This window comes from Coregonus clupeaformis, chromosome 29, assembly GCF_020615455.1.
Source record: "Coregonus clupeaformis isolate EN_2021a chromosome 29, ASM2061545v1, whole genome shotgun sequence".
In the NCBI taxonomy this organism is placed as follows: Eukaryota; Metazoa; Chordata; class Actinopteri; order Salmoniformes; family Salmonidae; genus Coregonus; species Coregonus clupeaformis.
Genome location: NC_059220.1, coordinates 27053059 through 27078283, shown reverse-complemented (window position 1 = coordinate 27078283; position 25225 = coordinate 27053059). Strand labels below are relative to the sequence as shown.

Sequence of the window (25225 nt, the reverse complement as noted above, 5' to 3'; positions counted from 1 at the left end):
CGTTGTGTTCACTCTGTCTCTACGTGACAACGGCAGGAATGTGAGGTCCCAGCTGCCACAGCTAGCTCTTTAATAAACACATCATGCAACATTAATCACACCGCAAAGGAGAGGCCAACCCCTGTGATCTGTCTGGCATCACAGGCACAGAGTACAGACACAGACACAGAGTACAGACACAGACACAGAGTACAGACACAGAAAGAGCGAGAGAGAGCGAGAGAGAGCGAGAGAAAGAGAGAGAGGGAGGAATGAGAGCGGAAAATAAATGTTAAGAAAGAGAGAAGAAGAGAAGAGGTCAGACAAAACAAGCCCCTCTCAGCACAGTGCCCACACCCAGTGGTTGGACTTCCTGAGGGGGCTGCTGTTGTGTTTTGTCCCTGCCTGGCCACCCATTCATAGTTTTGGGATGAGAGAGAGGAAGGGAGCTAGTGGTAACTGTGTGTGAGTGTATGTGCAGAGCTGTGGTTTTCAACCTGTGGTCTGCAGGTTGTCCACATATATTTTTTACATTTAATTTATTTAAAGAAATTGTATATATTTTTTCTTCCAAAATTAATAACAGTTGGGAGTATTAATGGTATTTAAATCAATTTTACATTACTTTTCACAATGAAAATCGTTAATAATAATAATAATAATAATAGACCTTTAATTAGTTACATTCACTGCTAAAATTGACTAAATTTGACAGCCAAGATATTTCTATAAAAAACAAAAATCTGCGACTCCGCAAATGGTGGTCCTCAAAAGCTTTTGACAGTGATTTGGTTGTCCCCGGAACGGAAAAGGTTGGGAACTGCTGGTGTAAAGCGCATCGGGAGGAGAAGGGTTGTGGATTAGGGAATTCTAACGCCAAAGCAGGGGGGGCCGTGTCTTTTGTTGGTTATTCCTCAGTCGCCCCCCTCCATCCCTTCGGCCCTTTTCTGCTGGGCCCTGCCTGTAGCCTGCAGCTGCAGCCTACCGCCCTGCATCTCAATGAGCCTCTGTGCCTCGGTGCCGCCACCCGCTCCAGAGGAGAGGGGGCTCCCTGATGGAAGGGTCACCACTCTGTAGCACCACCCCAATATTGCCCCCCATCCCATACTCATCCCAGCCAGCCCCGGGACTCAGGGCAGACTGGGCCTCTGGGCAGCCCCACTCCCCATGACCATATTAGGCAAACAAGGCTCACAACAGGCCCGCTCACATGCCAGGCTAAACCGCCCAGGAGTTTGGGCTCCTTCATTCTTTCTTTTCTTCCCCTCTTTTTTTCTTCCTGCTGTCCCTCTCTTCTTTTGTTGGCCCCTCTCTTTCTCCCATGCAGCTGGATGGGACTGCACTGCCAGGGCTTTGGCAGCAGCCTCAACAGGTCGCAGGGAAGGGCCGCCTCAGCCTCCACTGCAGCCCTCTCTTTTCTCTCCATCTCCCCCTCTTCCCCTCTCTCTCTGCTGCTGCTACAGGAAAAAAGGGGGGGACACGGAGGGGGGTGCGGAGTCTGCCCCTCTTTCTCACGCTCGTAAGAAAGCCCTCACTTCTTCTCCCCAGCAAATGACACCTGCTTATTACCATAGAGACACTGTGGGAAGTTCACCCTGCTTTTCTGTGTGTGAAATTTGGCCCCTCCTCTCGGTAAACAAGCCGACCATGGATTAGTTAACTGGGTTACTGCATGACAAACAAATAAACACACATTATTTAGTTCGAATTAGTGACAATTAACTTTCAATGACCAGGGAACAGTCCATCACTCTTAAATGATACAATCATGTATAATAAAAGGGGGACATATCTAAGCTTACATGTCTACCTTTAGGAGAGGTAAGGCCAATTCAAATACATTTGTTAGGGTATATTTGTCTGTGATCCATAATGACAAATTGTCCCTGAGCCAGATGAGAGGCTAAGTGTAATCTGGGTGTGTATCATGATGATGGTCTGATGTGAATGTGACAGCAGTCTGAACATACAGTCAGTCAGACTCTATGGACAGCTGAGCAGCCCTGCCTGTCCACACTCCACCTCTCTTTCTCCCTCCGTCTCTCTCCCTCTGTCTGTCCCAGATGCCGGGGAGAGTCAGTGAGCCAGTGATGTGATTGATGTCTGAAACTGGGAGCGCCACGCCAGTCGGAAGCAGCTTCTGCTTCGGCTCTGTGTTGTCAGCAGGGTCATTATCCTGGCAAAGGGGAGGGAGGAGCTGGGGAAGTGGAGGAGGGAGAGTGGGTGAGGAGGTGGTGAGGGGCGACTGGCAGAGGCAGAGAAGAAATGAGAGGGGGATTAAGAAAGAGGGAGAGGAGGAGGAGAGTGGGAGTAGGAAGCAGGATATGGGGTAAAGAGAGAAAAAGAGAGAGGGGGACAGAGATGGAGAATTGAAGAAAGAGAGAGAGGAAGTGACAAATACAGAGAGAGAGAGGGATGGGGGGGTGAGAAGCACAGCCAGGCGCCACAGTTGTGGAGCAGGAGGATGTTGCACAGAAAAGTAAGCACACAGCGGGCTTACTGCGAGCGGAGACAAGTGACGGAGGTGGCTCTCCCTGGCCTCCTGTTCCCCTACCATCCAGCCTGCCTGTCGACAGCTGTACCCAGACAATGTACTTATCTCCACCACATTTAGCAGGAGGCTGCTTGCCATTACCCAGAGCAGGGGGCCCTGCTGACGGGTAGACACCAGCCAGAAACTGGGGAGCCACCCTCTGCTGCTGCCCCTGAATCTGCTTCTGGCGCTCAAAGTTTGGTTACTGGTACAGTTTTCGCTAGCTGGGTGGCGTGAGTGTGGACAGGGCATAATGGCCCTGGGGCAGCTCCTGCTGCTGGGGCTGTTGTAGTGAGGTGGTGTGTGTGTGTGTGTGTGAGCGTGTGTGTAAGAGCAGGACCGGTGTATGGCCTATGGCAGGCTGTAACCTAATGAAGGGGTGTGTGTGAAGGAGACTAGGCAAGGCGAGCCTGTAGGTAATGCTGGCTGCCAGACAAAGTCCTGGGGTGATCAGCATTGCAGTGTCATGAGTTAATCAGGTGGGTTGGTTCCTTTGAAGAGCTAAAATAGAAATCCAACACCCAGTTCCCTTTTACTGCTTTGATACTGAGAAAATCTATCTTGAAAGAAGTGTAAAAACACTTTTCTAAATGGTGTGTGATTGTATGCGATGCAACCATATTAGGTACTCAAAAACGTGCATGCATGCATACCAATACACACACACTAGAAAATGACCGATAATAGGCCGAGCCGATATATAGGCTATCAGCCCTTCTCTATCGGCTTAGCCGATAGTCCCGCTACATAGCAAAGCTGCTGCAATGGCAGCCAACACTCACCGCCTGAGCCACGAGCACTGCACATTGCCGGGGAATGTCTAGTTGGGAAAAATCTGCAGAGCCAGCAAGCAAGCTCTTTCTCCAACAGAAAGGTGCAGTATTGAGAGAAATGGATGAATTGACACAGTGACCAAAATCGAACTCTTGTTGCAAATATTAGATTAGTTATATCACTAATAAGGCTCTTGTCGACATGCATGCAATAAGCAAGCTAGATAAGCAGATACCTGTTAGCAATGATTACGATAAATAACCCTTTCATCTGTGGTGTTAGCTAGCTACCTATATTAGCTACTATGCTAGCTAGCTGGCTAGATAAACATGGTGCTAAGATATTAGATAGGAGCTAATAGCCAACATAGTTAGCTAACGTTAGCTGGTTATCATTTTGAACATGCATCATTTTCAGCAACGAGCCATCTGACTTGCAGTGTAACGTTAGCTATTTACTGGTGTGCTGATCTGACCAGCGGCAATCATATCCGTTAATAGTCGGATTAGATGATTGTCGTAATAGGGAAAGAAGAGAGTGTTTTCAAATGCCTATATAACGGTTGGCAATAGGTTTAGCTACCATAGAATCTTCCTGCATGTTTATGGACCAAGAAAGCGGTAGATCAGAGCGCGTGTGTGCATTCTCACTTCTCAAACTATGGGCAGATTTGAGTCATTCAGACAAAACGTGCATCGTTGTTTCATATTTTTTCCAACCCTCGCTCTCCTTGTTAGATATTATTTCTCATTTATGGCTTGGTAGCAAATATCATCGCCATTGAGCTACTTCTCAGAGTAGCAGTAAACAGTACCAAGTGATATGAGCGATGGAGAGAGACGCGAGTAGATTTGAAAGGGAGTGGAGTTACAGCCTCGCTCTATCCAATCGTATCAGTAGGTTCAAGTTACAACCCGCCCATTTCTTGACAGATAGCAGAACTAGCCAACTGAGTCATTTCGAATTTCGACCTGACCAGCTGAGTTGTTTAGAGATGCGTCCTGCCAGCAATTATATATTTTTTTTTTCCCGATCACGGAAAATGAAAAAAATAACTAGTTTCATAAGCATCCGTGATCACAAATCATGACGTTACGTTGGACCATTTGCATTGAATATATGTTCTTCTATATTCTCAAACTAACGGCAGTGCCTATATTAGGTCCTTCCATACAGGCATGACTGGATTGATGCTTCCATGGAAAATGTGTTGCTCAGCAGGCTAATATAAGTCCCAAATGGAAGGCAGACAGATTGTTTGTCATCTGTAGCACTATAGACTCCACTGATCAGCCAAAACAAGCTCAATAACTCAATGCATGCACACACAACTATTGAATATGCATTCACCTTAATTGTGAGTAGGCCTCTGCAATCTTAATTTACCCAGTTTATCAAGAGATTTACCATTCAAATTAAAAGATTACCATTATGTTATGTAGTTAGATTGCTAAAACCAAAGTCAAATGTATTGTTTTATTTTAAAATGGATGCATTAATGCATACATGGCTGTCTTTGGGAAATGTTGTCATCAACATTTTCTAATTTAATGATATTGAATAGCGGTTATCGGCCTCCTTTACCCCCAAAAATCGGTATCAGCCCCCTTAAAAATCCATATCGGTCGTTCTCTAACACACACACACACACTCTGACCACTCACTCTTTTTGTTATTCTCTGTGAAATAACTCGCAGGTGTCCTGTCACGTGATCCCATGGAGTAAATCATTGAAGAAGCATCAAAAGCCATGAGTCAGAGTGACACAGAGATCAAACCGAACACCCTGTTTCTAAGCCAGGCTGGGTCAGTGAGTAACGGACTGCACACGGAGTGATGATCTTCTGGGAACCTGGAGCTCTCTTTCCTCTCCGCTTCCTCCCTCTGCTCCCGTCTCCGAGCCAGCTGAGCGTGCTACCCAAATCCAACAGTTGTTGTGGCCTTCGTTAGTCTAACGAGGGGGTCAGCTCTTTATACTTGTCAGAGAGCAAATTAGTCCAACGAACAAGGGCTGCCTGAAAGAGAGGGACAACGAGCACAGTTCTTTAACACTTCACTGAGTTCTTGGCCACGGCGCTCAGATGGAATCAAGAGAACCTGCAATCTGCCTCTTTGATGTTGGATGATGTGCTCTGCCTTTGATGGAAACTTTAGACAAATAGGCTTTAGAAGAGCACTTGATTTCTACCACCACTAGAGGCATAATGTAAACTGTGTGGTTGGTGTCAAGTAGATCCAAAACATTTACAGCAGGGATCATCAACTAGATTAATCCGTGGGCCAATTTTCTTCTTGAGCGGATGGTCGGGGGGCCGGAACATAATAAAACAAATATTTTTACATAGCAAATTGACTTCAAGAAGCATAAACATAAATAATATTTGACTAAAACATAATCATTTCAAACCTTGATTACATTTGGGGACATTGCCCTGCGTAGGGTGCAGTCTTTCGGATGGGACGTTAAAATGGTTGTCCTGACTCTCTGTGATCATTCAAAATCCCATAGCAGTTATTGTAAGAGTAGGGGTATTCACCCCGGTGTCATGGCTAAATTCCCAACCTGGCCACCTAATCATCCCCCTCATTCCTAATTGGTATATATCACTCCTCACCTCTCCACCTGATAGCTGATGTGTGGTGAGCGTTCTGGCACAAAAATGGTGGGTGCTACACATTGCTGGTGGATGAGGTGAGTTTCCCACCACTATGTAAAGCGCATGGAGTACCTCAGTTGGTAGAAAAGCGCTATATAAATCCAATCAATTATTATTATTTGCATATGATCACATATGTCTCTCTATTATGTGTGAGAATATTTGGGAACAAATTTCCAAAATAAAAATCACTTGGAGCTGATTTCCTGGTGTTTTTACAGTCTTTTATGTCCAACAATGAAAATTCAACAACATAAAATACATACATATATTTTTTTGGCCTCAGAAAACTTGGGGGGCCAAATATAACCACCCGCGGGCCAAATTCGGCCAAATTCGGCCCTGATTTACAGATTAGGGTATTGCATCATTGAGATTTTGTTTCCCAAAATCCTGGATGGAGCCGTTGGTTTTTCAATGGGAGTCATCAATTGTCGCATGAATGACAATGGAAATGATTGTCAGACAAAAAAATGCAATGATGTAGAGGGAAGGCTGATGGAGTGGGAAGGTGTGGCCTGATGTTGGGGATCATCCGACTGAGCTGGGCCTGTCTGGAACAAAGATACAGAACAGAACACTCTGGCCGTTCTGTGGCTTAGACTGGCTGGAATCTACTTTCTTTACTCTGCCATTGTCTGGCAGCAAAAGGGAATGACAAAACTGGCTTACAGTCGCGTGCCCAACATGACTAATCAGACAGGAATCAGGGCTAGGAGGGTGGCATGGATGTTCTCAGCTCCCAGCCAGGCTAGACCTGAGCTGCTCCACTCCGTGCCCGGAGCATGGAATGTAGTCACGATGGCACGTCATTAAAGGGGCATTTCTGGGGCACTGGGCAGGCCACAGTCAACAGCACTGCCACCTACCTGTAAATCCCTTCAGAATACTGCAGAAGCCTGCCTCAATCATATGCCATCAAACATACACTGTAATGAGTTGTAGACATCAGTCCTGCATTGTCCTGTGACTGCAGTCCACAATCTTAAATGGTGCATAAGACATGGTAGTGGTAGGGTTAGAGAATCAGCTAAAACTAAAAAGGTTCACAGAATGAGAGTGGCTGGCTAATGGTGATGGGCAGTAGAAGAGCGTTACTGCAGACTCACCTTCTGTGCAGTGTGGTGCTGTGGCACTGGGGCAGAGACGGGGTGACAGTGATGTGACATTAAAATCCGTTCTGTCAAGTTACGGGCAGCAAGCAGGCAGATGCCCTCCAATCAAAACAGAGTTGCTCTGGGTGACATTTCACTAGGCACAGCTGCTAGGGTATGACAGCATGCCAACTCACTATTCCTGAAGGCTTGTTTGTTCGTGTGTGTGTATTTTCTTTGGTCTTCAATAATTCAAGGTTAAGATGTGACTTTAGCTCAAGGAGTTTGTTTTTCTCACCGGTCACAATTTGACAGTCCTTGGACCATTACATTTTATGCTGGCAATCTTTCAGAAACCTCCCTGCTTCCTTTCTTATCACTCTGGCAAGGAATAGTGGAAATTGACATACTGTATGCCAACAGTGAGGTAAAGATGTTAAAATCACATGCATGATGTAAAAAATGTTTGCCCGGTCAGAAGAACTAGACACCCTTGGAAAGACCCTCCCTTAGCTGACATTTGTTTGTTATTAATCATTTTATTTTTGTATTTTACCCCCTTTTTCTCCCCAATTTCATGCTATCCAATTGGTAGTTACAGTCTTGTCCCATCGCTGCAACTCCCGTACGGACACGGGGAGAGGCGAAGGTCGAGAGTTGTGCGTCCTCCGAAACACAACCCAACGGAGCCGCAATGCTTCTTGACACAGTGCCCGCTTAACCTGGAAGCCAGGCGACAGAGTCAGCGTGCACTGCGCCCGGCCCGCCACAGGAGTCGCTAGTGCACGATGGGACAAGAACATCCCTGCCGGCCTGGGCCAATTGTGCGCCGCCCCATGGGTCTCCCGGTCGCGACAGAGCTTGGACTCGAACCAGGATCTCTAGTGGCACAGCTAGCACTGCGATGCAGTGCCTTAGACCACTGCGCCACTCGGGAGGCCTAATCAGAACTCTTCTAAATGATGAACTTTGGTCCATATTCTTCCAACAAGGCACATGCTGTTTCATCTTTCCTTGTTATTTGTCTCCTTGTTTATATTTTTCATGTACTGCCTCTGGTTATCCAGACAAACATATCTTACATCTGAAGGCATCAGACTGATCTGTGTTCCTCAGCCTCTGGCCATGTCCCAAGAATCCAAGGGTGTCAGATATTGATTACCTTGGTGTTTTATGTAATGCACCGAGGTTCTTTTGAAACGAGAAGTCAATAGTACCCAGTGTTGCTCTCTCCACCCCAGGGAAGCATCGTCAGGGGCTGCATCAGTCTGCATGGGCCTGGGTCTGCCTGCGTAGCTTGCCTCGGGTGACTATGTTACGACACAGGGCCCTGTTGTGTTCCTGCTGAGGCCTTAGGGAGAGCATACTGCTTAGCATGCTGTTCCCTGGCTTACAGCCTCTGGGACTCTCCTCTCCTAGGGGGGAATTCCAACCAGAGTTAAGCGTGCGTAAATGAAACATAATTCCCTTTTTATGTACTTTTCTCTCTAAGCGTATTCTGACCTTGAATTTAAGCATGAGAATAGCATGCTATTCACCCGCTATTCGTTTGGGGTGGGGATCAAAGAAATGAAGATGTGGCAGAGGTGTGTCTACAGATATGGCGTATTCTGACCTTGACTTAATTCCCTCGTAACTCCACCACCTTTACGTGCAATGACACCATGAATAAGGTCAAGCAACCTGTCGGTTCCAAGTGGAACCACATTTACTTTATTTTTCCCGATAGAAATAACACTACTCTCCATGCACTGTAATTTACAAATTGATAAGAGATATTGATAAGAGCTACAGTTGAAGTCAGAAGTTTAAATACACTTAGGTTGAAGTCATTAAAACTCGTTTTTCAACCACTCCACACATTTCTTGTTAACAAACTATAGTTTTGGCAACTCTGTTAGGACATCTACTTTGTGCATGACACTAGTAATTTCTCCAACAATTGTTTACAGACAGATTATTTCACTTATAATTCACTGTATCACAATTCCAGTGGGGCAGAAGTTTACATACACTAAGTTGACTGTGCCTTTAAACAGCTTGGAAAATTCCAGAAAATGATGTCATGGCTTTAGAAGCTTCTGATAGGCTAATTGACATCATTTGAGTAAATTGGAGGTGTACCTGTGGATGTATTTCAAGGCCTACCTTCAAACTCAGTGCCTCTTTGCTTGACATCATGGGAAAATCTAAACAAATCAGCCAAGACCTCAGAAAAAGTCTGGTTTATCCAAACGCCTGAAGGTACCACATTCATCTGTACAAACAATAGTACGCAAGTATAAACACCATGGTACCACGCAGACGTCATACCGCTCAGGAAGGAGACGCGTTCTGTCTCCTAGAGATGAACGTACTTTGGTGCGAAAAGTGCAAATCAATCCCAGAACAACAGCAAAGGACCTTGTGAAGATGCTGGAGGAAACAGGTATAAAAGTATCTATATCCACAGTAAAACGAGTCCTATATCGACATAACCTGAAAGGCTGCTCAGCAAGGAAGAAGCCACTGCTCCAAAACTGCCATAAAAAAGCCAGACTACGGTTTGCAACTGCACATGGGGACAAAGATCGTATTTTTGGAGAAATGTCCTCTGGTCTAATGAAACAAAAATAGAACTGTTTGGCCATAATGACCATCGTTATATTTGGAGGAAAAAGGGGGTACTTGCAAGCCGAAGAACACCACCCCAACCGTTAAGCATGGGGGTGGCAGTATCATGCTGAAGGGGTGCTTTGCTGCAGGAGGGACTGGTGCACTTCACAAAATAGATGGCATCATGAGGAAAGAAAACTGTGTGGATATATTGAAGCAACATCTCAAGACATCAGTCAGGAAGTTAAAGCTTGGTCGCAAATGGGTCTTCCAAATGGACAATGACCCCAAGCATACTTCCACAGTTGTGGCAAAATGGCTTAAGGACAACAAAGTCAAGGTATTGGAGTGGCCATCACAAAGCCCTGACCTCAATCCTATAGAACATTTGTGGGCAGAACTGAAAAAACGTGTGTGAGCAAGGAGGCCTACAAACCTGACTCAGTTACACCAGCTCTGTCAGGAGGAATGGGCCAAAATTCACCCAACTTATTGTGGGAAGCTTGTGGAAGGCTACCCGAAACGTTTGACCCAAGTTAAACAATTTAAAGGCAATGCTACCAAATACTAATTGAGTGTATGTAAACTTCTGACCCACTGGGAATGTGATGAAAGTAATAATTCTCTCTACTATTATTCTGACATTTCACATTCTTAAAATAAAGTGGTGATCCTAACTGACCTAAGACAGGGAATTTTTACTAGGATTAAATGTCAGGAATTGTGAAAAACTGAGTTTAAATGTATTTGGCTAAGGTGTATGTAAACTTCCGACTTCAACTGTAGGTAAAGGAGTAAGCCGATTGGATAAGGAGATTGTAAATATAAATGACAATTGTTTGAGATCTATTTTACCTCATGATCGCGCCAGCAAAATGTGAAACCAGTTATAAGGAGAGCAAACTGAGCACGGTTCACGACAACTGGACCGTTGTCACAGTTCCATGATAAGTGAGGATTATTAGGGTAGATTTATAGACCACTATATAGTCTACTGTTCAACTCCTATTGTACACTTTTCTCACCTTCCAATATTTAATGGATTGAATAATTGAATATGGCAACTTTCAGGATGAATCAAACAACTGTATTTTTAATTCTCCAATATATTTTGTGCGTAAAGGCTCTCCAAATAAATAAATACTTTCCTAACCCTAAATAATATACAAGATTAGATCTAACAATCGGTGCTAAAAAAGAGAAGAATATGCGTGTATTTACATGGCTTTATTTAATTGATCCCTAATATTCTGAACAGTTCTCTCCATATAGTCTGTCGAGAAAATTAAAATGGTACACTAAATGTAATGGGATGGCTTTAGATAAATGTACTGAAAACCCTATTGAATGAAAACAGCAAGTGGGAGGGTTTTCAGCAGTTCAATTAAATGTATTCAGCACGTGCAAGGGAACCACGCCTGCAAAGCCCGTTATGCACCTGCATAAGGTAAGTCTGAATACCAACTATTGAGAAGTGCGTAGGAAAGGCGTACATTTCCTAAGTCTGAATCGGGCCCCTAGTGACGTGTTCCCCTGTCTGTCTGTCCCCTGAGCCTGTGTCCCTGTCCCTGGGACCACACCCCTGCTCCCTCTCTGTGCTGGAGGAGTCCCCTCTGCCCTGTGCGGGGGGAGCTATAGCCCCAGCTTTGAGGCGCGTGCACACACACACACACACACACACAAAGCCGCTCAAAGTCAGCAGGTATCTGAGGAATGCCTCCTCGTCCAAACACAACAGGATCACGCCCGCCACAGAGACGCACCACAGCACCACACAGTTAGAGCTGCTAGCATGGTCAGCAGTCATGCACGTTGTGATAAAATAAGGAGTAAAGCATCTGTTGATACAGGGAAATAGTCCAAACCCACTCACCTCTTTTGTGCAGCCATCCCTCCTTCACTATCGCTACATCGGTCATGTTGGTGGGCAGGTTGGTGTGTCCAGGGTTCTGACAGGGAAAGGCACAGCTCTGTTCCCCAAGTGTGCTTCGCTCAGTCCAGGACAGGAGCCTGGAGTCGTCTTTTCACCAGTTACCTATTAGTGTCAAGACAAGAGTAAAAATTAGCCTCATCTGGAAGTAACCTGTCTGAACATTAACCCCCCAGTCAACATCAGTGCAACTCAGTGAAAACTGGAAACAAGTTGGTCTGTCCAGACAGTGGAAAATAGGGTATTATTCCAGTTCAGCATCACTCCCACATGAGGAACTAGGCAGAATCCCCAAACTCACCACAAGGGCAAACACTTCTAAAATAATGACAGAGTCCTGTGACCAGTGTAAGGTCCTGCATAAATCCCCTTTTCATGGGCCATCATCAGTTTCGCTGCCATTTCAGGGGGAAAACCTGTTCCACCATCAAAACACAACCTTTCCATCCTGTGAAATGAGCTTTATGTGAGCTTTATCTTTGAGCTTTATGTGGATGCAGAACACAATCAATTCCCATGCTTTTTACTAGATTGTCATCTATGGTGGATCCCTCAACAGGGCTGGCTATCTTGGACCATGCACTGAAATTGCACTGAAATCTATTTATCCTCAAGAGCTCCATCAGCCAATCATCACAGAAGAGGCCTGTTAACGTGACCTCATCACTGTGTGCTGAGGACAACAACAGGAAGCAGAGTGGATATTGACAGGCTGGGAGTTAGACCCATCTGAAAGAGCCCCGGGCCTAATACTGTACATCCCCCAATAAACCAGCCTGATAGGTGCCTTTAACATCCATTGTATTGTTTACAAATCGTTATGAGTGAAGCCATATTATTTGGAAACACTATACAGGGTTATTTTTACTCAGTTGGAATCAAATGTATTCAATTATTTCAGTAGCGCGTTGTGCTCCAGTCCTCTCTGGCTGTGGCTGGGTCTGTCACAGTGGTAGAGAGAGAGCTTTGAGGGCAACTGACTGAGAGCAGGCCTGTCCACTGGAGCAGAGTAGACCACACTGAGACCATTTCAAACTGTGATCACAAACCCAGACCAAGCCTCTGTGCTCTCAGCCGTCGCTACTGTGGACTGTGGAAAAGCTGGGACGCCGCCAGGACTCAGCCACAACTGCAGCCACTGAATGAACCCAGTACCCTGACAGCAGGTCACATGGTCCAGGGGGCCCCGCCTGCCTGCCTCGCTCACTCTCTCCCTGCCTGCTTGCCTTTCAATCATTCATCATTCTGGCTCTCACTCCAGGGGCCACCCCATTCAATGCAAATCAGTGTCATGCAGCAGGGAAGCCACACACAGAGCCAGAGAGAGCAAGAAAGAGAGAGCGAGGGAGAGCGACCTAACCCACTCTATTAAATTAATCAAAAACAGGAGCATTTTACATCTGGCTAGAAATAAATAAGGAAATTCTCTCAACAGAGAAAAGTCCTCCTGTTTGCTACCTATATTCTCTTTATAGAATCCCCATACTTCAATGAAGACAGTTTCTCCATTCTAGAGGGGGAGCTCAACCATTTCCAGGCCCAGGGACATGTACTAGTCTGTGGTGACCTAAAAGTCAGAACTGGACAAGAACCTGACACCCTCAGCACACAGGGGGACAAACACCTACCTGAAGGGGACAGCATTCCATTTCCCATACGCCCCCTTAGACACAACTACATAACCAAAGAAATTGGTCACAACTCCTGCAGCTCTGTCGCACACTGGGTATGTACATAGTCAACGGTCGGCTTCGAGGGGACTCCTACGGTAGGTACACCTACAGCTCATCCCTTGGCAGCAGTACTATAGACTACTTTATCACAGACCTCAACCCAGAGTCTCTAGTTTGAGAAACAGACGCCTCACAGGTCCTCAACTGGCAGCTTCATTAAATAGTACCCGCAAAACACCAGTCTCAACGTCAACAGTGAAGAGGCGACTCCGGAATGCTGACCTTCTAGACAGAGTTGCAAAGAAAAAGCCATATCTCAGACTGGCCAATAAAAATAAAATATTACGATGGGCAAAATAACACAGATACTGGACAGAGGAAGATTAGAAAAAAGTGTTATGGACAGACTAATCGAAGTGTGAGGTGTTCGGATCACAAAGAAGAACATTTATGAGACGCAGACCAAATTCAAAGATGCTGGAGGAGTGCTTGATGCCATCTGTCAAGCATGGTGGAGGCAATGTGATCTGGGTCTGGGGGTGCTTTGGTGGTGGTAAAGTGGGAGATTTTTACAGGGTAAAAGGGATCTTGAAGAAGGAAGGCTATCACTCCATTTTGCAACGCCATGCCATACCCTGTGGACGGCTCTTGATTGGAGCCAATTTCCTCCTACAACAGGACAATGACCCAAAGCACAGCTCCAAACTATGCAAGAACTATTTAGGGAAGAAGCAGTCAGCTGGTATTCTGTCTATAATGGAGTGGCCAGCACAGTCACCGGATCTCAACCCTATTGAGCTGTTGTGGGAGCAGCTATGGTACGTAAGAAGTGCCCATCAAGCCAATCCAACTTGTGGGAGGTGCTTCAGGACGCATGGGGTGACATCTCTTCAGATTACCTCAACAAATTGACAACTAGAATGCCAAAGGTCTGTCTGCAAGGCTGTAATTGCTGCAAATTGAAGATTATTTGACGAAAGCAAAGTCTGACGGACACAATTATTATTTCAATTAAAAATCATTATTTCTAACCTTGTCAATGACTACATTTCCTATTCATTTTGCTATATTTCCTATTAAAACTCATTTCATGTATGTTTTCATGGAAAACAAGGACATTTCTAAGTGACCCCAAACTTTTGAACGGTAGTGTAGTTTGACAGTGAAGGTAACAACGGCAGGAAAAACCTGAGGCAACTGTCAAACCAAAAATCCCACAGACCAGGATGGACGTGTAAAATAATCACCTGGCCCTAAAACAATATCAAAGAGAAAATCAAAGCCCTCAAGTGCGGTAAAGCCTGGTGGGCCAGACAGTATCTGTACTGATATGCTGAAGAAAAGCAGCCCTAAGCTGCAGGAAGCCATACTAAAGCTCTTCAACCAAGTGCTGAATGTAGGATACTTTCCAGAAATGTGTAATAATAGCATAATAACGCCTATATTCAAAAGTGGAGAAAAAATGTGTAGGGCTGACCCCATTTAGTCGACTGGTCGATTGTTTGGTCGACCAAGATTTCTTTACTCGAGCAGTCGCAAATATTATATATATATATATATATATATTTTATGGCCCACAAGACACCTGTCTGATTCACGCCTGTCTAAGTGGACTAATCCACTGCGGAGGCCGCAGGGATGGCACACCAGTAGTACATTTACCGGTAAATCCCATAATTCCTAATCTACAATGTTTGTTTGGTTACGGTCATTTCTGTTAATGCATTCAATATATTATTACAGTCTTTTACCGTCATTGTCGGAGTGGACACGTTGTTTGCGGACCGCACAACCTAGGCTGCACTTGTGAGGAACAAGTTTACGAGTTGTCAATTTATTCCTTGTCTTTTGTTTGTAGCACTCCTGTCAATATTGAGTAAGGACACACACCTGATTATGCATAGAAGTAGGCCTTGGCAACCTGGTCTGCACGCAAATGTAGGCCTATAAATGTGCCCATTTTGGGATCTGATAGTATTTCTGATTGTCTTAACTCACCACCACTGTGGAGCTTCTCTAAATATTTTTTTCTTCACCTCAAACAGCAAGTAAACAAAGTCTGTTTTTACATCCATTGAGAATGACAATAGTTCGTCAACGTAGCCTATTTGAAAAATCTTTCGATAACCACTTGGTATGAAAGGGGGAAAAATTGAAACTACCCGATTACTTCTTATCCCTTGCGGAAATACGGAAATAGCCTACAGCTGTGTCTGTCCGGAGCTCACTCGCACGGGAAACTGAGTGCCCAGAATATTTTATACAATGTTGCAAGTTTGCTAGCAAGAGCTTCAAGCCAGACCAAGTTGATAGTTGATATAATGTTTCAAGTTCCTTGCAGACAGGCCATGTGTATCCAATGTGATTTATAGGACATTAATTTTTTATCAGGATATTTTCTACCTGCAGGCTGCAATGTATTTATTTGTTGGCTTTATGTAGACTATTTTTTACATAGTTGGCAATGGCAATAGAAGTTACTTTTAGTATTTTGATTAACCACATGATAATGATTTAGATTTTATTATAAATTAAACTGTTCCACGAAAATGTGCATATTAAAATCATAACTGGCACGCAGATCGGTAGAAAAGGTAAGATAAATTGGCACTCCAAATGGAAAAGGTTGCCGACCACTGGTGTAGCCTATTACCGGCAACTTCAAGAGCTTAATGGCAGAATCTGCGAAGGTCAGGAGCAGCTGGGGGTGGATAGGCTATCTTGATCTCTGGCTCACTCGTGAGTCATTTGTGTGTATTAATTATTTAATCACAGTGTGCTTAAAGCATCAGACAAGCTCAGTAGCCTACATATAGTTGATTTTATTCAAACATATAGGGAAAAATACACGTTTTGGTCGAAAGAACAGCCGACTCTCGGTCGACACAATTATTTTTAAGTCGGGAACAGCCCTACAAATTTGACCCTAATAATTATTGTGCCATCTGCGTGACCAGTAATCTTGGAAAGGTTTTCTGCAGAACAATTAATACGAGAATACAGACCTTCCTTAACAAAAACAATGTTTTAAGTCCATGTCAAATTGGCTTCCTATACCAAAACAAAGAACATCTGATCACATCTACACCCTCCACGCCCTTATCAAAACACACGTTTATCAATCCACCAAGAGTACAATATTTGCCAGCTTTATTGACTTCAAAAAGGCATTTGATTCCATCTGGCATAAACGACTCTTCCTCAAACTCATCCAAAGTGGAATTGGAGGAAGAACCTTCAACGTTATTAAATCAATGTACAATGAAAATAAATGTTATGTTAAAAATTGTTTACAAAAAAAAAGAACTGATTTTTTTCACACAGGAGAGAGTTCTAAATATCTCTAATGGTCGCAGCAGCGTGAGTTTTTTTATGCGCGTGATGTCAGAATGCATCTACACAGCTAATGCCTGCTGGACTGTTCCTTTACACGGTACCCCATCCTGTTTATCTGTTTAGCCTCAGCCCAAACTTTCGTCGCCATTACCAGTTGTTTTCTTAGCCCTCTCGAAATAACACCTGTGATTGCGTTATGCCTCTCTCCCATGTCAATATGCCTAGCCATTTGCTGTTTGGGTTAGTTCTTATTATACCATTTCACTGTAGAGCCCCAAGTTCAGCTCAACCACCCTCAGAGAGCTCCTTTGTCCCACCCCCCATACACGTGGAGACCGGCTCAATCAGTACCTCCAGTGATGCTATATCTTTCATAGTTACCCAATGCTTAGGTGTACCTCCACTGTACTCATATCCTTCCATATCATTGTCTGTACATAATGCCCTGAATCAATTCTACAACGCCCGGAAATCTGCCCCTCTTCTCTGTACCCAATGCACTAGAAGACCAGTTCTTAAAGCCTTTAGCCGTATCCTTATTATATTCCTCCTCTGTTCCTCTGGTGATGTAGAGGTTAACCTAGGCCCTGTAGCCCCCAGTATGACTCCTACCCCCCAGGCGCTATCATTTGTTGACTTCTGTAACCGTTTCTTGCATGTTAACATCAGAAGTCTCCTCCCCAAGTTTGAGTTATTCACTGCGTTAGCACACTCTGCCAACCCTGATGTTCTAGCAGTGTCTGAATCTTGGCTTAGGAAGGCCACCAAAAATTCAGAAATGTCCGTACCGAACTACAACATTTTCCGTCTAGATAGAACTGCCAAAGGGGGCGGAGTTGCAATCTACTGTAGAGATAGCCTGCAGCTCTATCATACTATGCAGATCTGTTTCCAAACAGTTTGAGCTTCTACTTCTAAAAATCCACCTTTCCAGAAATAAGTCTCTCACTGTTGCCGCTTGCTACAGACCCCCCTCAGCCCCCAGTTGTGCCCTGGACACCATATTTGAATTGCTTGCCCCCCATCTATCCTCAGAGTTCGTACTGCTTGGTGACCAAAACTGGGATATGCTTAACACCCCGGCCGTCCTACAATCTAAACTAGATGCCCTCAATCTCACACAAATCATCAAGGAACCTACCAGGTACAACCCTAAATCCGTAAACATGGGCACCCTCATAGATATCATCCTGACTAATTGACCCTCTAAATACTCCTCCACGGTCTTCAACCAGGATCTCAGCGATCACTGCCTCATTGCCTGCGTCCGTAATGGGTCCGCGGTCAAACGACCACCCCTCATCACTGTCAAACGCTCCCTAAAACACTTCAGCGAGCAGGCCTTTCTAATTGACCTGGCCCGGGTATCCTGGATGGATATTGACCTCATTCCGTCAGTAGAGGATGCCTGGATGTTCTTCAAAAGTGCTTTCCTCTCCATCTTAAATAAGCATGCCCCATTCAAAAAATTCTGAACTAAGAACAGATATAGCCCCTGGTTCACCCCAGACTTGACTGCCCTTGACCAGCACAAAAACATCCTGTGGCGTACTGCATTAGCATCGAACAGCCCCCGCGATATGCAACTTTTCAGGGAAGTCAGGAACCAATATACACAAGCAGTTAGGAAATCAAAGGCTAGCTTTTTCTTAACAGAAATGTGCATCCTGTAGCACTAACTCCAAAATGTTTTGGGACACTGTAAAGTCCATGGAGAATAAGAGCACCTCCTCCCAGCTACCCACTGCACTGAGGCTAGGAAACACTGTCACCACCGATAAATCTACGATAATCAAGAATTTCAATAAGCATTTTGCTATTGATAAGCATTTTGCTACGGCTGGCCATGCTTTCCACCTGGCTACCCCTACCCCAGCCACCAGCTCTGCACCCTCCGCTGCAACTTGCACACACTGTATATAGATTTTCTATTGTGTTATTGACTGTACGTTTTGTTTATTCCATATGTAACTCTGTGTTGGTGTTGTTTTTAAATCGCACTGCTTTGCTTTATCTTGCTTTATCTTGGCCAGGTCGCAGTTGTAAATGAGAACTTGTTCTCAACTGGCTTACCTGGTTAAATAAAGGTTAAATAAAAACTATAAAAAATAAAAAGATGCACTCACTGTTCCAAAATGTGATTGTTAACGAAAAAGGACAGTTAACCCGCACTGCCCTGAAACCAAGGCACGCTGCCTGATAATTATCTATAGGCTATGTTTCAACTTGTCAACTTGAAATTATTTTCTAAACAACAGTTTGAATTTAAGTGTGTCCGCCTCCTCATTAATTCACATAAGAAGTAGCCAATTTCACTGTTGCGGACAATTTATATTTGAGGCTTTACGGAGCAGGACAAACTTCTCTAGTCAGAATAGGCCTTGCACAAACTTTTTCACCCTGGCACATTTTCCGGCTGGTGCCCGCATTGCCTTCATTGTTGTTTTCCTTACAAATAATAACTTTGGACATGTGTGCGTTCCCATCAAAGTAAGTGCCTTATTTTCTGTATATCGTGTTGTCGTTTCTACCTGTAGCATACTGTATGTATGGAGCATAATGTATTTACTGTTTTATTTACGTTTTCAAGTACTGGTAACTAATCATGCGTTCCGATTCTTGCATAGATTGTAATGGACACATATGATGTGTGTAAAATACTTTTTTGAAGGTTGTACTGACTATGATGAGCTAATGCTAAGCTATTTGCCAGCTATGTGTGGTGCCATGTTTGATGACATCATACAATGCTGTGGTTGTCACGTAAGCGTCTGTCAGACCAAATATTTAATAAAGAAATGCGGTGCTTTCAAGACAACTGGGAACTTTGAAAAATATGAGGTCAAATCATGACGTCAGTGATCTTCAGGTTGGAAAGTCAGTTCCCAGTTGTTTTGAACGCAGCATCAGATTGTAACTATGGTACCTCAGGGTTGCCAGCTTAGACCCCCCTTTCCAGGGGTTTTATTTTTATTTAGCGTATAAACTTCTCCTGTGTTTGCCCCCCATTTATTGATAAATTCCCCATCATAGTAATATTTCCTGCATCATATCCCCCCATTTCTACCCCCCATGGACTTGAAAACCCCCCCACAAATGAAGTGAACCCCTCCCAAACCCCCCTAAAATGATTTAATTCCTGTTTAGCTTTCACACTACGGTTTGGCTAGGCAGTAGGCTTGTATTTGGTGTGATGATCTGTGAGGTGATAACATTTTATTTGCTTTGTGATTTGTCAAAAACGGTAAACGACTTGTCAAGTTGTTTTATTTTTACTTTTTTTGTTAAAAATAAATGCACTGTTGGTTAAGGGCTGTAAGTAAGCATTTCACTGTAATGTCTGCACCTGTTGTATTCGGCGCATGTGACCAATAACATTTGATTTGATTTGAAGTCAGGTGCTCCGGTTCTTGTATACACTGTAACAAGTACATCGAAGATTTGTAATATGCTGAAAAGTGGCCAAACTAAGTTCATATTTTTCAGGCAATGGGTGCAGCCATCTTTCACTTTGACTTTGTTTATTTGTGTCATATAGTGAATGGCATTCTGGGATTAGGTAGTTTCCACTTGTCAAACATAAACAAACATGGCTGCCATCATAAAGAATTTAGCTTCTGTTAGCTTAGCTGACACGCATCTATTTTCTAAACAATATTAAATTTCTCCCTTGTGTTCACCAGAGATGTGGTACATTGCTAACAAGTCTAGCTGTCAGGAGGTCGCTAACTTACGTTTTCTGCAACCTGTTATTTAGACTGGTTTATGGAATGAGTTTGGCTGTGTTCCTAGTGATGTTTGGATGATGAAGTTCACATTTAACTTTTACAATAAAAGGTGAAATTGAAGAGTAAAGTTGTGAAGACCTTTATTTCCCATCAGTACAAACATTGTTTAGATGCTTTTGAGACAACAATGCTGTTTAGACGCATTTGTTGCATCATACGTTCTGTTGCTACTGTTCCAATCACATATTTTTTTATGGTACGCTGCAGGGAACACTCAACAATGATCACAAATATGTGATTGTACGCGTCAACGGGTTAAGCTCCTTCTCTATGCAGATGACCTGGTCTTGTTGTCTCCAACAGAACAGGGGTTACAGCATAGCATGTCATTGTTAGATGCCTACTGTCAAAACATTGCACTGACAGTGAACATGAGCAAAACAAAAATGTTGATTTACCAAAAGAAAGCCAGATCTCAAGGAACTAAATACCACTTCACCCTTGGTAAGATCCAAATTGACCACATCACCAATTACTGTATACCTACCTCGGTCTTAACATCAGCCCATCAGGGCGGATCGATGTCGCTATCAAAACACTGGCAGAGAAAGCAAGGAGAGCATACTACTCAATAAAGGAAACAATACGCAAATTGAACCCCCTATATATAAATCTGGTTTAAAATATTGGACTCCATTATTATATGGGCATTGAAAAGTAGTTGAAATTTGGTCACTACAACCAGGCCTTGATGTTAACATCCACTGACAGACCGGTCTGGACCAAATTTGAACCTATCATAGACGTATGTTTCACAAGCTTGGATAGCACAGTACTGTACAGTACAATACAGTACCATGAGTAGAGCACAGTAGAATAAGGTAGTACAGTAGAGATAAATATAGTACAGTACTGAACTCTACTGGGCTCTGCTTCACTGTAATGTCCAAAATTGTGAAACATTATGTAATTCCGTTACTGTAATTCCGTTACCAGGTGTAAATCCAATTCATTTACTGTACTTCAATAACCAAAATATTTTTTTTCAAACTCAAGGTGCCATGTCATAGCTGACACCCCATTCTTTTTGCAGACATCTTTAAATCTTAATTCAGAGCAGATATTTAACAACATTTTTGGAAAACGTGGTCAGATAAAAAAAAATGGAGGGAGATTTTACCGTAATTCTGTTACCAAAGTTTGTATCTGCACAGTTCTTCCACTAAATTCATTTTTGTACATTTTTCAGTAGACAATGTTAAAAGTAGTCCTTGTGCATAAAGTTATATGGTTTGTTAAACTTTTAAATCAATGTTTTTTGTTTGGCATACGTTTTTAAAGTAAAAAAATAAATAAAAATGAGTCAAAGCGTAATTCCATTACTGTGGAATTGCACATTGCCAAATAAACAAATTACCAGATAGACGTAAAGTCCATTAAAATGGATCTAAATATAGAGAGAGTTGGGTAAACTCTGCTCTGAATCTGAAAGGCAGCTTTTATATGGTGTAACCTAGCAGCAACTCTCACCAGTCTCCTCTTCAAAAATCGAACTATTGGTTACACTTCATCAGCATCTTGTCTCTGTGAATGGAATCCCCCAATCCCATTATATGCTGTTGGTGCTGACTTGAGTGCTTGAAGTTCAGAATGTAAACAATTTGCTTGCAGCCACATGGACTGAAGCATTGTTGTGACTGTGACAAAGAGAGACCAGGGAGAGAATGACAGTCATATGATATGCATTGAGGGCCAGGCAGTGTGCAGATCCTTCACACTGATATTCTCCTAACTCCTGTGGCGTACAAGCCTCAGACTGGGCACAATAAGCCTGACTATGTAAGGGCTGATTTCAAACAGCATTCTTCAGATTATGCATTCAACTGGTGGCACATTTGCGTCAATAAGGCCAGCTGAACTCAAAGTCCTTTCAAATACTAATGGGGCGGGCGTCAGCATCTCCCAGGAAGAACAGGGTGAGTGAGTCAAACCGTAACAACATCACTTCACCAGCCTCAGACCAATGTCACAAGCTGCTGCTGTGCTTTGTATCAAGTAGTCTACTGTTTCAGGCATTGCTACATTGTAAGAACAATGCAACAACGTGGCTGCCTGCCTTCAGATAATCCAAACGAAAAAGATTCCGTTTGGAAATCGTGGAACTCGGAATGAAGCCAATAAAAGATATGTCATCTCGTGTGACATACAGACGAACAGATTAGAAAACAAAATAAATTGTCTTGACGAACGTTCAGATAAATTAATGACTGAGTTGCAGTGTTGCACTGGCCACCAGAAAGAACACAACATCAAAGTTTGTTTTTAAGGCGCGTTGTATAGTCATTTATATGTCCATAAAGTCCATTTAGAAAACGGATAGTTCCTGTATTAGGTGACTTGTATGAAAGTAATGTGCAGTAAAAACGACACAAACATGTCCGGTCTGTCTTGTAGGCTGTCTCAAAGGCTGACATAAGTGTCCAGTTCAAAAAGCTCTCAATAAATTACAATGTTAAAATAACCTATTTTAGTTTTGTTTATGAGGCACAACCTCTACTAAGGTTAAAGATTGAACACTTAACTAACTTCTCCAGTAAAAATAACTATACCCGAGAATAAACTGATTTCAGGAATTAACTTCATTTTAGGCGCACATTTAACGATTTTAGACTGGATATGGGGCCTAGCAGGGCAGCGTGAGTGAGAGTAACCGCATCCTATGTAATACAATGGGACCTACCCTCTCTAGTAGCAGTCGACCTCACAGTCAACACGAGAAACAAAATGTAGGCATTTACCTGGACAGGATTTCAATAGTGTGTCCGTTGCATTATAATGAGCTGTTTCGGCGATTTATTTAGCTGATAAATCCTTCAATAACCTGGACAAAAAGTGCTCTCATTTACTCCGTTTTTCTCGCTTTTCTTCCACTACACCTCCCAAACGTTTTGTCTGCAATGCTTCTGTGGCATACTCATCTCCCAGGTCCTAGCGCGGATTTCATTCCGTCAGCGATCCACAGATGGGGCTAAACAGAGGCGCATAGGCCTACATTAACATAGGATACTCTGTAAAATATTCTGAACATATGTTTTTTCCTATATATTTGGAAATAATACATATTTATATATAGGCTGAGACATCAAAAGCATCCCATTCTAAAACGTATATATTTTTTACTTAATCTTCACGTCATTTCACCTGTCATCACTTTGACAGTGTTGTCATCACTTTGATCAGCTGATAGTGGATATTGTATAGCCTAGTCTACAGAATGCTTGTAATCTACATCATAAGTAATTAGAAAAGTAAAACCAATAGATAGCCTATCTGGTCAAATATCATAATGTTCTGATCCAATGAGAATGTATACTGCATTTGCACCATGTGTTTCTTATTAAATGAACAGAGGTTCCTGGACAGTGAATGTATTGCTGCATATGCTACCACCAGTCCTATGTTTAACATTAGACATATTCATGTGCTGCCCCCCAAAACACACTTGTTTTGACAGAGACTTGGTGAAAGGTTGTGTAATAATTGAGTAATATCACAACGGCAGTCGGTTGAAAGAGGATGGGGCTACTGGCAACCCTCTCCCTTTGATGAAACATTTATTGACCCCCTGCCTCCCCCTCCAGTTCTGTGCCATTTCCCCTCATTGTCACTTGTACTGTAATTGAGATCTTCACAACTTGAAACAGGGCTGACCAACTGTAGGCAATAGCCTCCTGTTGTTGTTTTTCAGTGATGACTTCGTCCTCCCTGGGTTGAAACTTTGCCCTAGTGGATAGTAATGTAGTGGTGTATCCTACCGTGAGATGTTACTGATCTCTCTTTCGTAAGGTCAAAGGACCATGTTTAGTTTGCTCTACTAGACAAGCATAAATCCTGCTTCCTCACTGCCCGTCTCTCTTTTCCTCTTTCTATCTGTTCAAAAAGAAAGAGAAAAAGCTAAGCAGACAGTGTAGCTGCCATTGCACATAAGCTATTTACGCTACCAGTCAAACGTTTTAGAACACCTACTCATTCAAGGGTTTTTCTTTATTTTTACTATTTTCTACATTGTAGAAAATTAGTGAAGACATCAAAACGATGAAATAAAACATATGGAATCATGTAGTAACCCAAAAATTGTTAAACAAATCAAAATATATTTTATACTTGAGATTCTTTAAATAGCCACCCTTTGCCTTGATGACAGCTTTGCACACTCTTGGCATTCTCTCAACCAGCTTCATGAGGTAGTCACCTGGAATGCATTTCAATTAACAGGTGTGCCTTCTTAAAAGCTAATTTGTGGAATTTCTTTCATTCTTAATGTGTTTGAGCTAATCAGTTGTGTTGTGACAAGGTAGGGGGGTATACAGAAGATAGCCCTATTTGGTAAAAGACCAAGTCCATATTATGTCAAGAACAGCTCAAATAAGCAAAGAGAAATGACAGTTCATCATTACTTTAAGACATGAAGGTCAATTTCAAGAACTTTGAACATTTCTTCAAGTGCAGTCGCAAAAACCATCAAGCGTCATGATGAAACTGGCTCTCATGAGGACCGCCACAGGAATGGAAGACACAGAGTTACCTCTGCTGCAGAGGATAAGTTCATTAGAGTTACCAGCCTCAGAAATTGCAGCCCAAATAAATGCTTCACAGAGTTCAAGTAACAGACACATCTCAACATCAACAGTTCAGAAGAGACTGCATGAATCAGGCCTTCATGGTCGAATTGCTGCAACGAAACCACTACTAAAGGACACCAATAAGAAGAAGAGACTTGCTTGGGCCAAGAAACATGAGCAATGGACATTAGACCAGTGGAAATCTGTCCTTTGGTCTGGAGTCCAAATTGGAGATTTTTGGTTCCAACTGCCGTGTCTTTGTGAGACGCGATGTGGGTGAACGGATGATCTCCGCATGTGTATT

The 25225-nt window shown here is 43.2% G+C and overlaps 1 protein-coding gene across 2 annotated transcripts in view; it reads right to left on the bottom strand.

Annotated features, from left to right (window-relative positions):
• The window catches only part of LOC121544961 (RAC-alpha serine/threonine-protein kinase), a 50649-nt gene extending 27390 nt beyond the window's left edge, over positions 1-23259 (bottom strand). For both annotated transcript variants that reach the window (XM_041855233.2, XM_041855234.2), the window contains exons 1-2: positions 23098-23259; positions 11506-11667 (exon numbers count right to left, since the gene is read on the bottom strand). In XM_041855233.2, the coding sequence (XP_041711167.1) occupies positions 11506-11551 (46 nt within the window). In that variant the 5' untranslated portion in view covers positions 11552-11667; positions 23098-23259. The remainder of the gene's footprint in view (positions 1-11505; positions 11668-23097) is intronic.
• Between the last annotated feature and the right edge of the window lie 1966 nt (positions 23260-25225).